Source organism: Ursus maritimus, unplaced genomic scaffold (genome assembly GCF_017311325.1).
Source record: "Ursus maritimus isolate PB19 unplaced genomic scaffold, ASM1731132v1 scaffold_9, whole genome shotgun sequence".
NCBI classification, from domain to species: Eukaryota; Metazoa; Chordata; class Mammalia; order Carnivora; family Ursidae; genus Ursus; species Ursus maritimus.
The window spans coordinates 33,623,100-33,638,528 of NW_024427107.1; the positions used below are offsets into that span (position 1 = coordinate 33,623,100).

The 15,429-nt window shown below is 34.1% G+C and overlaps 1 protein-coding gene across 3 annotated transcripts in view; it reads right to left on the reverse strand.

The window, feature by feature from the left end:
• The window catches only part of RMDN1 (regulator of microtubule dynamics 1), a 46,428-nt gene that overhangs the window by 1,468 nt on the left and 29,531 nt on the right, over window positions 1-15,429 (reverse strand). For all 3 annotated transcript variants that reach the window (XM_008689114.2, XM_008689113.2, XM_008689115.2), the window contains exons 5-8: window positions 7,752-7,841; window positions 4,448-4,503; window positions 3,083-3,170; window positions 1,838-1,868 (exon numbers count right to left, since the gene is read on the reverse strand). In XM_008689114.2, the coding sequence (XP_008687336.1) occupies window positions 1,838-1,868; window positions 3,083-3,170; window positions 4,448-4,503; window positions 7,752-7,841 (265 nt within the window). The remainder of the gene's footprint in view (window positions 1-1,837; window positions 1,869-3,082; window positions 3,171-4,447; window positions 4,504-7,751; window positions 7,842-15,429) is intronic.

Below are 15,429 nucleotides of genomic sequence, written 5' to 3' on the forward strand. Positions count from 1 at the left end.
CTGTTTAAGGGTCAAGTGCACATACATACATTTGATTAACATTTACTGAATATGGGTTATACTTAAGTACAAATTTAACGAAGACTCTGTTCTTTTGGAATTTATGAAGAGGAGAGACAAACAAGCGTAACTAAATGTAACAGATGAATGAAAGGAATGCTTTGATAAGTGTACACATTATAAAGTACTATGAGAAACCAAAGAGAAACTAAGAAGTTACATCTGGGCTGCCTTTGCAGCTAAACAGATTTTAACAGAAAAGTGGAGACCATTCTTGGCTCAGGGAAAACTGAACAAAAGCCTATGAAAGCATGGGACTGTCTCACTAACTTCATTAATTCTTTCTACAGATTCCTCCTATCAACTTGGGACCTTCTATATTTAAAGCATACTTTTCCCTGGATATAATTTATGGTTAGCTCCATTTGCTCCTTAACCCGAAATTGTTTTACTTCTTTAATTTGAACATATTTATGAGATGTTTTGTAGGTGTACTTAAGGTTTCCTTGGGGTTCATCCATTCATCTGTTAATTCAGTCATTCAGCAAATTTGATAGCATTATGCTAAGCAATAAGGAACAAATTGTGAGCAAAATGACAAAGTCCGCATCATCCCTGAATTTAGTCTTAGACATGTAAACAATACTCACAACTCACATACTCATACTATGGAGTGATAAGGGCCATGATGGGAGAAGCAACAGGTACTAAGAGCCTAGGAGTAGCTTCTAAACCGGATATGGTCCATAAAGAAAGACCGCCTGGAGGAACTATAGGGTAAAACCTGGAGGATGACTAGAGTTACTATGTTTTTCTCAACACCCCAAACCCTTAATTCTCTAAGGCCCTATTTTTACTTTGCAATTATGCTTCTAAATCCCTTTGAGGGAACTTTATTCCCAGATTCATATTCATGATATAAAAACTATCACGAGGGGTTATCATAACAGCGAATCAGAATATATTACTGACACAGTTTAACATTCAGACACAATTTTTTAGAAGAAATGGTTTTTTTAAAAAAACTTTGCTATCCTAAAAGCATCTAAACAAGTCCATATGAGTAGCCTCTCTAATACACAGTCTTTAACTTTCTTCTAATTTTATAGAAATAGAATTGTAATGGGTTTTTCTGATGTATTTAGTAACATATGCTTATGTCCTTTACTCTTCTAGTTTGTGCTATTAATATTAAAAAGGATGAACTTGGGATGGGCTGGTGTCAGTTTTAGACTGGCCATTTCTCCAAAGCCAGAGTGACATGAAACTCTTCATAAAAGACGACAATATTTGCAACAAAGCAAAAACTGGCCTGGTTTAAAAACAAGATTTATCATTTAAATGTTTTTTGAAGAGAAAGGGTAAATCTTAGAAAAAAAACTTTAAAAACTGTAATGTGACAGATATTAACTAGACTTACTATAATCATTTTACAACATAGGCAAATACTGAATCCTTATGCTGTACACCTGAAACTGTTACATGTCAATTATAACATTATATATACCTCAAAAAAATTAAACATTTAAATAAATAAATGTTTCTAATCAGCTGTATAATCTTGAATTAAGACAGTTAACATGTCAAAGCCTCCTCTCAAGAAAGTTGGATCATATCAAATGAAGGACCATTCCAGAACTGTAGCTCTAAATTCAGTAGCAGCCCACTTCTTACTCTGGTGATCTTTACTGAATAAAAACTAAAGATTGTTTGAACAATGTCTAGGGCAAAAAGAAGTATATTAGAATAAGTAATATTTTTGTTTTAAAAATTCCTATTATATATAAAGCATTCACACAATTTTAACTATACTAGTATGTGAATAGAAAAATGTTACCTTGCTCTGCCCTGTGAAAGTAGCCTAACGCCTGTTAAAAACACAAAAAGCCCAAACATAATGAAAAGGGTTATAACAATCAATATTAAAAAAAATTTCCTCAAAAGTCAGGAAGTAAAACATCTTAAAATAACAGTCAATTCATCAACAGTGAAAGTTAACACAGCAAAACTGAACATTATTAAATCATCAGAGTACAGATTACAGTATATGGACCCTTCTAGTAATAACTTAATTGCTGTTTAGAACTTGTACCAAACCAGCATCAAGTGCAGAGACGAAAGTACATTATCATATGCAACTCAGCTATTTTGATCCTTCTTAAGTCTGCAAAAACTTGATAAAATCAAAAGTTAAATTTACTCAGTGATAGTTTGTACCAATAAATTTTTTAAAGTCCCTTATTATTGAAATTCCAACATAAAATGTTACTGAGTCTGAAACTGTAGCTTTTTGTCCCACTTAAACTGTTTTTATAATGTACTCATATCCTAGAAACATAACTAAAATTGTTACAGTAGAGCTGACTATATCTTTTTTCCTTACATTCTTTTTAATAACAATATATATTTCCCAACTGTGTTCTGATTATTCAACTAAATATTTTTGTATTAAATTCTACACCATAGCCTGCCAGAGCATAACACAGGTACAAGGAAAGCTTTTTCAACGGCCTTATTCCCTTACTCTGAAAATTTTATTGGTGTAAATTAACCCCAAATGTTTGCCCAGAAATCCCTTTCAAATTTTATTTTCAACAAGACAAGCAAAAGGCCTTGAAAATATGAGAATATTTTCTCATATTTTAGCGGGGACCTTTCAACCCTGCTTTCTTAAAAAGTTAAAATTACTCTTCCTTTATCTATACAAATACATGATTTTCCAGGTAAATGACTGTTAGTGTGTAGAACACATATTTAAAACTAATCCTGAGTAACAGCTGGTGAATTTCTTATTCTATTTTATGACTTTTACATGGTGTAGATTTCAAACAGAAAACAATGGTAGATTTTAGGCATGAGCTATTATAGCTGACATACACCAGAATCATCAGCCACTCACCTAAATAAAAAAACACTCACCAGTCATTGATTATAAGTATTAAGCCTTTGTGATAAGAGAGCTGCACTGGATGGTTAGAAACGTGCTCAAAGGCCTCACTGCTCAGAGCTCCAGATCTGGACACTGTAGAATGGCACTGCAGTTAAGAAACCAGTACTAACTTAACAAAGGACAGCACACTACCTCCTCATAGGTGGAACTAGGAGGAGCTGCAAACAGCATTTTAGCAATTCTTCTTTGATACCAAGGCATTTCAGCAAATGTATAACACCTATAGAGAAATAAAATGACATATACATCTCAATTGCACCTTTTTTCTCTTACAGAAAACCATCTTAACAGATATAAAAGATATCTTCTTCTGTTGTACATTTAAACAATCTGCACTTTACATAATATCCAGTAGGTTAATATTCCCACTGAATTACCTAGAGACTGATTTATACTGATCCATCAATTAAGATGTGTTCCGTGGTTAAATATAAGTAGTACACAACAGTACTGGTAATGATAACACAGTATATATCATTCATCACTGAGTCCTCACTCTGTTCCAGGTGCTCGGTGATTATCTCTCATCTACTCCTTACAAGAACTAAATGAGTTAGGATCATTACCCCTATTTTTTTAGGTAAGAAAAACCAAGAGAAGTTTAAAAAAATGACAAAACTAAACATGATACGTATAAATAACAATAGCAAATGACAATTTAAGTCTGCCTATTTAAAAGAGTGAGGCAAATGATTAACATCCAAAGATCTTGACAACTTTCTGATATAGGGAGGGGGGGGAAGTACTGCATCTTTGACTAGGGTCTGAACTCCCTCAAGTAGCCACTGTATCACATTCATGTTTCCTCCCTAGCACTGTCTCTCCATTATCATTAGTTCTCAGTAAGTGTTTTGTTAGTTTAATATGGTCTTTGTCCTGAAGATATTTAATTCCTTTTTAAGAATCTGATGCAGGTTTGTCTACACCATTTATTTATAAGACAATAAAATATTCAGGTCTGCAGACTACACCCAAAGAAAACAGCAGCAAACCTGTCGCAAGAAACACTCTTAAATCAGCAAGCATTTAAACACATTAGTCTATGTTCATACCAGCGAAATAAGATATACACTAGACAGATGGAAAGATACTGAAAGTCATATTATATTATTCCTCAGATAAATCAGACTATACTTGACACACCCTGAAGATGCAAAGACCCTCTTAGGGCATTGAACTGTACTGCTATATAGTTAGATTAATCCAGTTTCAGTTTGCCTGGTAAGTAAGAACAGTCTTTCCCAACAAAGGGAATTTCAAGGTCTAGCAAAAGTCTTAATGCCTTTTTCATTTTAATATGTATTTCTAAATGATCTGAATAACAATGGTTAACATGATCACTATCAAATTTAGTATTTTCTAACAATACATCACAACTTCTAGTTAAACACTCATGAATACCAAACACTTTTAAAAACTTTATATCTTGTTTTATATACTACAAAATAAGATCATACTACCTACCACTAAAATATTTATTTAAAGAAAGGTTCTTACCAAATACCCATAAGGTGAATTGAAGTAGCATCTTTTGGGTTCAGTTCAATTGCTTTCTAACAAGAAATGAGAAAGTCAATCTTATTTGTTTTCTAAACACAAATAAGTACTTTACTATGTTTGCTGAAAAAGTCATGATTAAAAAAATTTTTTTGGCAACTCTGCATTTCAGTTCATCTATGACAACACCAACTTTTTTTCCCTCTTCATTCTTCAATGTGGTTAAATTCATTTCAGTACACTATTAATGACCTGTATTAGAGTTAAGTCTTTTATAAAGTTCAGCAACTAACAGGATTCATCAATATGAGAAAAAACATGAAATTTGTAAATGAATCTAATTTTGAAAACAGTAATCTATAGTTCTCAATGTTTCTTCTAGATTAGAGGAAAAATAAGAAGGTTCTTTTTGGCAAGTTCTGTATGAATATTGGATTAAATAGTATTCTTTCCTAAAAGGAGAACAAAGTACTTAATACTTTTACAGAGTTTCTTCCTGTATATATATTTTTGTTCAACTTCACCATCTATACTTAACAAAGGAAAAATACTTCTTATTCGCAGAATTTATTAGTAAAATAATTATGTACAACATAATAAGATACACTGATAAAGTCTCCCTAATTTCTATTTACTATATGAAAGAACTATGTTAATTAACATAAAGCATAAACTACAGAACAACTTTAAAGCAACTATTTCTCCTTTTATCCATTATTTTGTTGAAAGCCACTGAGAAAAATCTCAGATTAATGTTAATCCTATTAAAAATAAAAGACCCTTTTAAAAAAAATTGAGAACTCCTATCTCAAGTTTTTCTGTAAACCCACATTTTCACTTTCAGTCAGTAATGTTTGAGAGACACATTTTAAAATATTTGTAGGTTACCAGTATAGGCTCTGAAGTCAGACTACCAGGGTTCAAATCACAGTTCCAAGTTTTCACCCTTGGCAAGTTCTCTCTTCTTGCCATGCCTGAGCTTGCTGTTTTATAGACTCAATAGAGTAATATACCTATATTACAGAGTTGTGGTAAAAAATTAAATGAGCATGTAACAGGAGATACTTAACACAGTAATATCTTCTATAACCAGCATGATTTTACCTTTCAAAAGTACCAATTTATTACTGACACTGATTAATGAGTTAAAATAAAGCTAATAGCCAACTATGATTTAGCAGAAATCCTGCTTCATTAATAAAAGAATCATCACTGACTATATTTTACTTTTCCATTAAATAGTGGTTGATTTATAGCAAAATATGTTTTAAAGTATACACAACTTATACACTAAGCAACCTTTCCTAATTGGAGTTCCACTAGAAAATTAAACCCTACAAAGAATTCTATGAATAATTATTTTCTCCAATCTACCAAGAATGGTATTGAGCTAGTACCATTCTAGATGCAAGGGAGAGAAGTTAATTCATAATATGTAATGGATCCTTTAGGGAATTTAATTTTCTTAATTTTCTTGAGAGGCGCTACTCTCAAACAAACCCTTTCTTTTATAATTCTTGCCATTAGTTAAAGTGTTTTAAAAGAATCCAAAGATAGGGACCTGGCTGGCTCAGTCGGTGGACCATGCTCAAGCCCCATGTTGGGTGTAGAAATTACTTAAAATCTAAAAACAACAACAATAATAATCCAAAGATAGTAATTCCTTATGGCTTTAGATATAATAACGGAATTAGGAATAATAGTATAAATGATCTTTTTAGTATGTAAATACTAAATATTATCATTTTAAAAATATACTTACACACATTTGAAATCTGCAAAACATTAATTTTTTTTTTATTTTTTTAAGATTTTATTTATTCAATTTGACAGAGGGAGAGAGAGAACACAAGCAGGGGGAGCAGCAGGCAGAGGGAGAAGCAGACTCCCTGCTGAGCAGAGAGCCCAACGCGGGGCTTGATCCCAGGACTCTGGAATCATGACCTGAGCTGAAGGCAGATGCTTAACCGACTGAGCCACCCAGGTGCCTGAAAACACTGGTTTTTAAAAAATAATCTATAGCCTCTGCTTCCATTGATATATTTTCTGCTCTTTTTCATGATTTATATTGGAAGATATTTGTCATATATTTCTACATACTATGGCACAGAATAACTTAGGTGATTTATTTAATGCCCCCGAGCAAATTACAACATTTCACAGAATCTAAGATACCATGAAAGTTACCACACATCATTATTATATCTATCACTAAAAAGAAAAAAGCATTGCCTATTATAAGATACCACTGATTATATAATGCAATCTTATTTCAAAGGTCTTAAAATGTGAAAAATGTTGCATATTATTAAACTGAAAAATATATATGTATATGTATACACACACATACACATGTGTGTGTATATACACCACTGATGCCAGAATAAAAAGCTAGGTCTCCTGACTCCCAGTCCAATGTTCTTTTCTATTACCTACTGTATAAAACAGGAATTGAGACTATAACCATAAAATTCAGAAAAGCTGTTAGATAGCTTATCTAGCATTTTTCCTATGAATGTTTCCATCACATTCTCTTCCTTTGTATTTTTGAGATGGTCTACAATATCAAAAGAGAAATAAATATGCTGAATTTCTAGTGGCAGTTTTTCGGGAGTTTTTGTTTAGTTTTGTTTAGGACGATGAGGTAGTGTATATGGCACATCATAAAATATACAAACTCCTGGAGAATATCTGGCATCTAAGGAAGAGCTTACTATAAAAGAAGTAACTTTAGGGGAAATACTAAAACACAAAATACACAGAGATAATAATCGTAAACAGTACTATTACTATTGGGAGTGGTTTATCAGTTGTGTTAGACTTTATACCAGACCACACCTCGGGGTATATAGGACCTTGCAGAGTTCCCTCCCACATACTCTGGTCTTGGCCACAGGACTTGTTTAGGTCCACAGGATATTACCAAGTGTGATGCAAAACAGAGGCTTAATGAAAGTTTGCGCACTGGGATTTTTTATCTTGGAATGCGAATTCTTGGAAGCCAGCCGTAAAGAAGCTTGGGCTAGACTACTAAATAATGCAAAGAAAAGTGGAGAGAAACAGTCCTGTAAGAGGCCATCTTGTACATTCCATCCCAGCTGAAGACAGAGGTGAAGGCAGCCGTATGATGACCTCAGATACACTGAACAGATGGGGAGCACCACTACATAGTTAACCCACAAAATCTTGAGAAATAAGCTGTCTGCATTAGACCTCTAAGTTTTAGGTGGTTTGCTATGCAGCAATAGATAAGTGAAACAGGAATTTATTAAAAAAACGAATTCCTTTTAAAATTCATCAGTACCTCAAAATGCTCCTTGATAATGTAGGCATTTGCAATTTTAGCCTTGATGCCTTCATAATCTCCAACATCACTAATACAGATTGCATACCACTAAAAACAGAAGAAAAAAACATGTAAGAATAATAATACTCCACTAATACTCCATTCAATACAAGGTAATACAGTATCTTTTCCCCAATAGTCATTCTCATTCAACAGAAACTTAGCATAAAAACTGTACTAAATATACTGTCATATACAAAGAAAAGTAGACATGGCCCTTAAAGAACTCAAGGACAGGACATGTTTATAGAAAACTATAATACAAGGTAAAGAACAGTCTAAGAAAGTTATCAGCACAATGGGAAGATAACGATTCATGTTTATGACCAGATTATATATTTAGAAAAATTTGCAATTGAATAACTTATTTTCTCGTCCTCTTTTCTGCAAGCTGCCTCTTCCCCCAGTCTGCCGTTACAGTAATAAGCCACATTTGTCAATTGTGACTTTGTCCCTGTAGTCATAGTTAAGACAATATACCTAAACTGAGACTATCTGAGTTTCATCCCTAAGGACTAAATCCAAAATATCCAAGCTTCATAAACTCTAAGTCACAAGACTTAGAATGAGAAAAAAAGAGTCCGTAGAGAAAAAGATTTGCAGGTAACAGCAAAGAGGAAAGACAGTGAAACATCAGAGCACTCAAGCCAGTTTTTCCTGAACCAAAAAGCACCCTGCCTTTAGGTTCTGTGAAAGAGAGTTTCTTATAAAAAAAGACAAAAAACAAAAAACACCTCCCCTGTTTTTGTTTGAGCTTATTTGTGTGGGGTTTTAATAATTATAACCAGAAAGATTTTAACTAAAACAAACTTCTGTTTAAATCTATTCTCCACCAAAATTTTGGTAATTTTATTGAAAATTTAAAAGTATACCTTAAAACACACATGTGCATATGCACGTGCGTGCACACACACCTCTATAGGTGATGCTCACTTAATCTCCACTGAGAGTTCCCCAGCTGCCCAAATCTGGTGTTCTAATCTTCTCCCACATATCATGACACCGGATAACATCACCTTTCTCTTATATATCTCACAACCTTCTATATGCAAAGCAAACACAAGCTTATGGATGAATCCTAAACATTCTTTCTTGATTAGACTGTCAGTATTCTGAAATTTTTAACATATGTCAAAGATGTATCACAGGGGGTGCCTGGGTGGCTCAGTTGATTAAACATCTGCCTTTGGCTCAGGTCATGATCCCAGGGTCCTGAGATCAACTCCCGTGCTGGGCTCCCTGCTCAGCAGGGAGTCTGCTTGTCCCCCCTCCTTCCCGCTTGTGCTCTCTCTCACTATCTCGGTCTCTCTCAAATAAATAAAATATTTTTTTTTAAAAAAAGATGTATCACAATAATAGCACAAAGAGCAGTTATGTATTTTTATTTTTTTAAAGATTTACTTATTTATTTATTTGAGAGAGAGAGAGAGAGACAGCCAGCGAGAAAGGGAACACAACCAGGGGGAGTGGGAGAGGAAGAAGCAGGCTCCCAGCAGAGGAGCCTGATGTGGGCTCGATCCCAGAATGCCGGGATCACGCCCTGAGCCGAAGGGAGATGCTTAACGACTAAGCCACCCAGGTGCCCCTAAAGAGCAGTTATTAATACATGAAGTATATATCACTTGATGTGGACTATAAATTAAAGATGTACACTATAAAACTTAAAGCAACCACTAAAACAACATAATACAATTATAGTCATTAAGTCAATCAAATAAAATGGAATCCAAAAAATGATCAATACAAAAGAAGGCAGAAAAAGAAGAAAATGAGAACAGATGAGCAAACAGAAAATAGGAAGATAGGGAATTTAAAACCAAAAATATCATTAATCACATTAAATGTAAATGGTCCAAACACCCCAAATGAAAGGCAGATTGCCAAACTGGATTAAAATTAAGACAGCCTGAGAGTGACCTAAGTGAAAAAGCCAAGTAAAGAAATCCGAATTCTCTCCTCCATCAAAGCAATAAATAAAAACGCTCAACTGTTAGAATCAATGTTTTTTTTGAACTCCAAAATTAACCTAAGGCTTGCAGTGACCTGGGAATGCTTATTCAAAGCAACAGATTATTCCTAGTGAGAACAGTGAACTTTGTGCTGTTCTATCTTATTCCAGTCCCATCCCACACTCCCAGTCTCAGCCGGAGCTGTGAAAACAGCCCTCCATTCCCGGTACCAGATTAGAACAGATCTCATTCATGGAGAACTATAATTAATTATTTGTTCTGATCTGTTTGGTGGCTCCCTGCAAGACTGACCTTGTACATATTTCACCTAACTGGAAAAGACAGAAATTATAAAATGGTCCTCGTGATAAAGGACCTTGGGGCGGGGCGGGGAGGGTAGTGTGCAGGGAGCGAAGAGAAAGGTTAGGGAAAGAGATGTCCCTAAGGGCTCTGAAAAGCTTCAGTAAAGAAAAGCCAAAGGAATATTTTATGACATATGAAAATTATGTTCAATTCAAATTTCAGTGCCCACAAATAAAGCTTTACTAGAACACAGTCATGCTCATCACTTATGCATTTACTATGGCTGCTTTTGCTCAACAATGCAGGGCTGAATTGTGATGAGAGATCATATGTGATTTTTTAACTGATTCCCACTGCTGCTCCATACCCTGTGAATCACACTGATAGGGTTATAACCTGACAGAATTTTGAGTGCCACGCATACTGCTGTACCATGACATTTTATTTTTTATTACCAAAGCATATGTCAAAGGAAGATAAAATGGACTTCAAATGTCATGCTTTGAAAGCATAGTGAAATGTTAATTATTTTGTTACTGAATTAAATGGCAAACCATTTGGGGGGCGGGGGGAAGCTCCAAAATATCCCTGAAAATCCAAAAAAGACACACATGCTTAGGAAAGATCTGAGAAGGCCCTACCACCTGTTGACCATAAGGCTCTTCACAAACAGGAAGTGAAAGTTAAGGTACAGTTTAAAACTGCCCAGCTAACTGTTAAAGGTATGTCCCAACACATACACAGAGCCCTATGACCAAGATTGGAAAACATTTGGGTTCCAGACATTTTAGAAAATATCTGTTCAATCATTACCTGACCACTAAGCTAACAAAACAGAGACTTCAGTGGGTATATACAACAAAGAATACAGACTTTACAGAATTTATTCAGAAAAACCACTAAAGAGAGGGGGCGTGGTTGGCTCAGTCAGTAGAGCATGTGACTCTTGATCTCAAGGTTGTGAGTTTGAGCCCCATATTGGATGTAGAGATTACTTAAAAATAAAATCTTAAAAAAAAAGGAAAAGAAAAAAGAAATAATACTAAAAGCAGCCACAACAAATTCTGGGAAAGGAGGGAATCTGATTTCCAGATTTACCATATTGTAATAGTCAACATGTCCAGTTTTCAACAAAAAAATTATAAAGCATGCAAAAAAATAAAGTATAACCCACACACAGAAGGAAAAAATCAATAGAAACTATGCATGAAGAAGCCCAGATGTTGGGCATCCTAGACTTTATGTATGTTCAACAAGGAAATGATGTCTAAAGAACTGAAGTATTCTATGAGAACAGTATCATATCAAATTGAGAATTATCAATAGACAGAAATTATAAAATGGAACCAAAGAGTTATTTTGGAGGTGAAAAGTGCAATAAATGAAATTAAAAATTCACAACATTGAAATGAGGGCCCAATGGTGGATGTGAACAGGCAGAAGAAAGAATTAGCTAACTTGAAGATAATAGGTCAATTCATATTACACAGTATGAGAAACAGAAAGTAAAAAGAATGAAGAAAAATGAACCTGCCTCAGAGACCTACCAAAATACACATAAGAGGAGTCCCAGGAGGAGAAAAGAGAGAAAGGGGTAGAATGAATATTTGAAAACATAAATGCCAAAGGCTTCTCTACTTTGATGAAAACAAACAACCCCAAGTCAGATCAATTCAGAGATCCAACCTAGACACAGCATTATCAAACTCAAAGATAAAAACAAAGAGATGATTTTGAAAGCAGCAGGAAAAAATGCCTTGTCATGTACAAAGGGTCCTCAAAAAGATTAACAGCCAAATCAGTACCATGGACATCTGTCTTAGTCTGCCTGTGCTACTAGAACAAAAATACTAGGGTGGTAGCTAAAACAAGAGAAATTACTCACAATTTCTGGAGACTGGGAAGTCCAAGATCAAAATGCCAGTTGATCTGGTCAGAATAAGGGCACGGGAACAGAGATACATAAGAGAAAAGCTGGTATACAACTGAAATTAAGTTGATATCCAGTCTGAACCTGTTAATGGTATTCCTTGGGATAACCACTAAGATGAGAGTATAACTCAAAATATTTACTACAAAAACAAGGGAATTAAAATGGTACAACAAAATAAACCTAATACTAAATAAAGGACACTAATGGAGGACTTGAGAAACAAAAGATCGAAAACAAATAGCAAAATTGCGAAAGAACTTCTTATTGTCAATTACATGTGAATGGGTTAAACTCTCCAATTAAAGGGCAAAAATTAGCAAAATGTATTAAAACACATGACTCAACTATATACTATCTACAATACAATTAAATTCAGAGGTATATAGACTTAAAGTAAAAATAGGGAAGTTTTATCATGCAAACCATACTCACAAGAGAGCTGAAGTGGTATTAGATATTATTTAGAATTAGATAATGATCTAAGAATAGACAAAACAAACTTTAAGACCAAAATTATATGAGAGACAAAGAAAAACAGTATCAAGAACATAAAACACTTATAAACAAATATACACCTAACAACAGAGCCCCAGAATAAATAAAACAAAAACTGACAGACTTGACGGTATAAAGAGACTATTCAACTATAAAAGTTGGGGATTTCAATACTCCACTTCTAAGACTAGGTAGAACAACTAGCCAGAAAATCAGCAAATAGAAGACTCAAACAATACTATAACACAATTAGACCCAGCCCACATCTACAGAACACTACCCAACAAGAGCAGACTATGTATTCTTCTCAATTCACATGGAACATTTTCCAGGACAGACAATACATCAGGCTGTAAAAAAGTCTCAAATTTTAAAAGAAATCAGAGTATGTTCTCTGACCATACTGAAATGAAAATATTTAATAAAAGAAGGAAATCTGGATAATTCACAATTATGTGGAAATTAAAAAACACATTCCTAGGGTAGCTTAGTTAAGTGTCCAACTCCTGGTTTCAGCTCAGGTCATGATCTTGGGGTCCTGAGATCGAGCCCTCTGTGCTCGGCGGGGAGTCTGCTCAAGACTCTCGCTTTCCCTCTCCCTTTGCCCCTTCCCCAACTCACTCACACTCTTCCTCTCAAATAAATAAATCTTAAAAAAAAAAAAAAAAAGCACATTCCTAAATAACCAATGAGTCCAATAAATCACAAGAAAAATTTAAAAATTCCTTAGAAGAACAAAAATAACACAACATAATAAAACTTATGGGATTCAGCAAAGTTGTATTCAGAAGGAAACTTATGGCTATAAATGGCTACCTTAAAGTTATCAGTCAATAACTTCACCTTGAGAAACTAGGAGAAGAAGAGCAAACTAGCCCAAAGTAAGCAGAAGGAATGGAATAATATAGATCAGAGTGGAAATAAATAAAATACAGGAAAAATGGAGAAGAGTATCAAAACCAAATTAATTCTCTGAAAGGATCAACAAAATTTATAAACCTTTAGCTAAACATAAAAAAAGAGAAAAATTACTAAAACCAAGACTCAAAAAGGACGTATATTACTACTAACCTCAGTAATAAAGATAGGAATAAAAAAGATCATAAGGTAATAGTAGCAACAATTGTATGGCAACAGATTAAGCGACCTAGCAAACATGAAAAATTCCTAGAAACAACAATCCAATTGACTTAAGAATAAACAAAAAATCTGACAAATGAATAATAAGTAATACTACAGAGTTAGTGGGCAAAAGAACTTCCAGCAAAGCCAACACCAGGATCAGATGACTTCACTGACAAATTCTACTAAATGTTTAAAGAAAATTAACACCAAGCTTCTCTAAACTCTTCCAAAACATAGAAAAACAATGAACATTTCTTAAGTATTCTGTGACACCAGTGTTACTGATATCAAAACCATCACAAAACATCACAATAAAAGAAACCTAATATAGTTGCAAAAATTCTCAATAAAATACTAACTGAATTCAGCAGAACATTAAAAAGATCATTCACCACAATCAAGTGGGATTTATCCCTGGAAAGCAAGAATAATTCAATATACATGAATCAATCATGTGATGCATCACATTAATAGAAAAAAAGAATCATATGATCATTTTAATAGATACAGAAAAAACATATAACAAAACCTGACATCCATTCATGATTAACTCCCAACGAGCTGAATTAGAGATGGAAGGAATGTATCTCCACATAATAAAGACCATATGTGATTAACCCACAGCTAACATCATACTCAATGATGAAAGTTGAAAATTTTCCTCTAAGACCAAGAACAAGACAAGGGTGGGGCACCTGCGTGGCTCAGTCAGTTAAGCAGCTGCCTTCCGCTCAGGTCATGATCTCAGGGTCCTGGGATCGAGCCCTGTGTTGGCCTCTCTGCTCAGCTGGGAGTCTGCTTCTCCCTCTGCCTCTCCCCACTGTCTGCTCCTGCCTGCTCACTTTCTCTCTCTCAAATAAATAAATAAAATCTTAAAAAAAAAAAAAAGAACAAGACAATGGTGCTTGCTCACTCTTACCACTCCTATTCAACAGAGGACTTGAAGTCCTACCTAGAGCAATCAGGCAAGGAAAAAAAATAAAAGGTATCAGATTTGGAAATGAAGAGGTAAAAATGTCTCTATTTGCACATGACATAATTTTATATATAGAAAGTCCAAAAGACTAAAAAAAAAAAAAAAAAGCGCTGTTTAATCTAATCAATGAATTCAGTCAAGCTGCAGGATATAAATTTAACATGCAAATATCAGTAACAATTCTATAATCTAACAACAAATTTTCTGAAAAACAGTTTCCATTTACAAGAGGATCAAAATCAAATAGGAATAAATTTATATAAGAAGATGAAAGATCTCTACTGTGAAAACTGCAAGATAACGATGAAAGAAATCAGATATAAGTAAATGGAAAGATAACCCATGTGAAAGAAATCAGATATAAATAAATGGAAAAGATAGCCCATGTTCACACACTGGAAGAATACTGTTAAAATAGCAATACTACCAAAAGCCATCTATAGAGTCAATGCCCTATCAAGATACCAATGGCATTTTTTACAGAAGTAGAAAAGAATACACCTAAAACTTAGAGGGAACCACAAAAGACCCAGAATAGCCAAAGAAATCCTGAGAAAAAGAAGCAGCTAAACTACAAAGCTACAGTCATTAAAATGGTATGGTACTGACATAAAAACAAATAGACAAATGGAACAGAACTGAGAACCCAGAAATAAACTCAAGAATATGTAGTCAGCAATATTTGACAAGGGAGTTAGGAATATTCAATTGAGAAAGGACAAACTACAAAAATGGCACTGGATTACTGGATTTTCACATGTAAAGGAATAAAACTAGACACATTTTATACCACTCACAAAAATTAACTCAAAATGAGGTAAAGGCTTAAACGTAAGACCTGAAACTATGAAACTC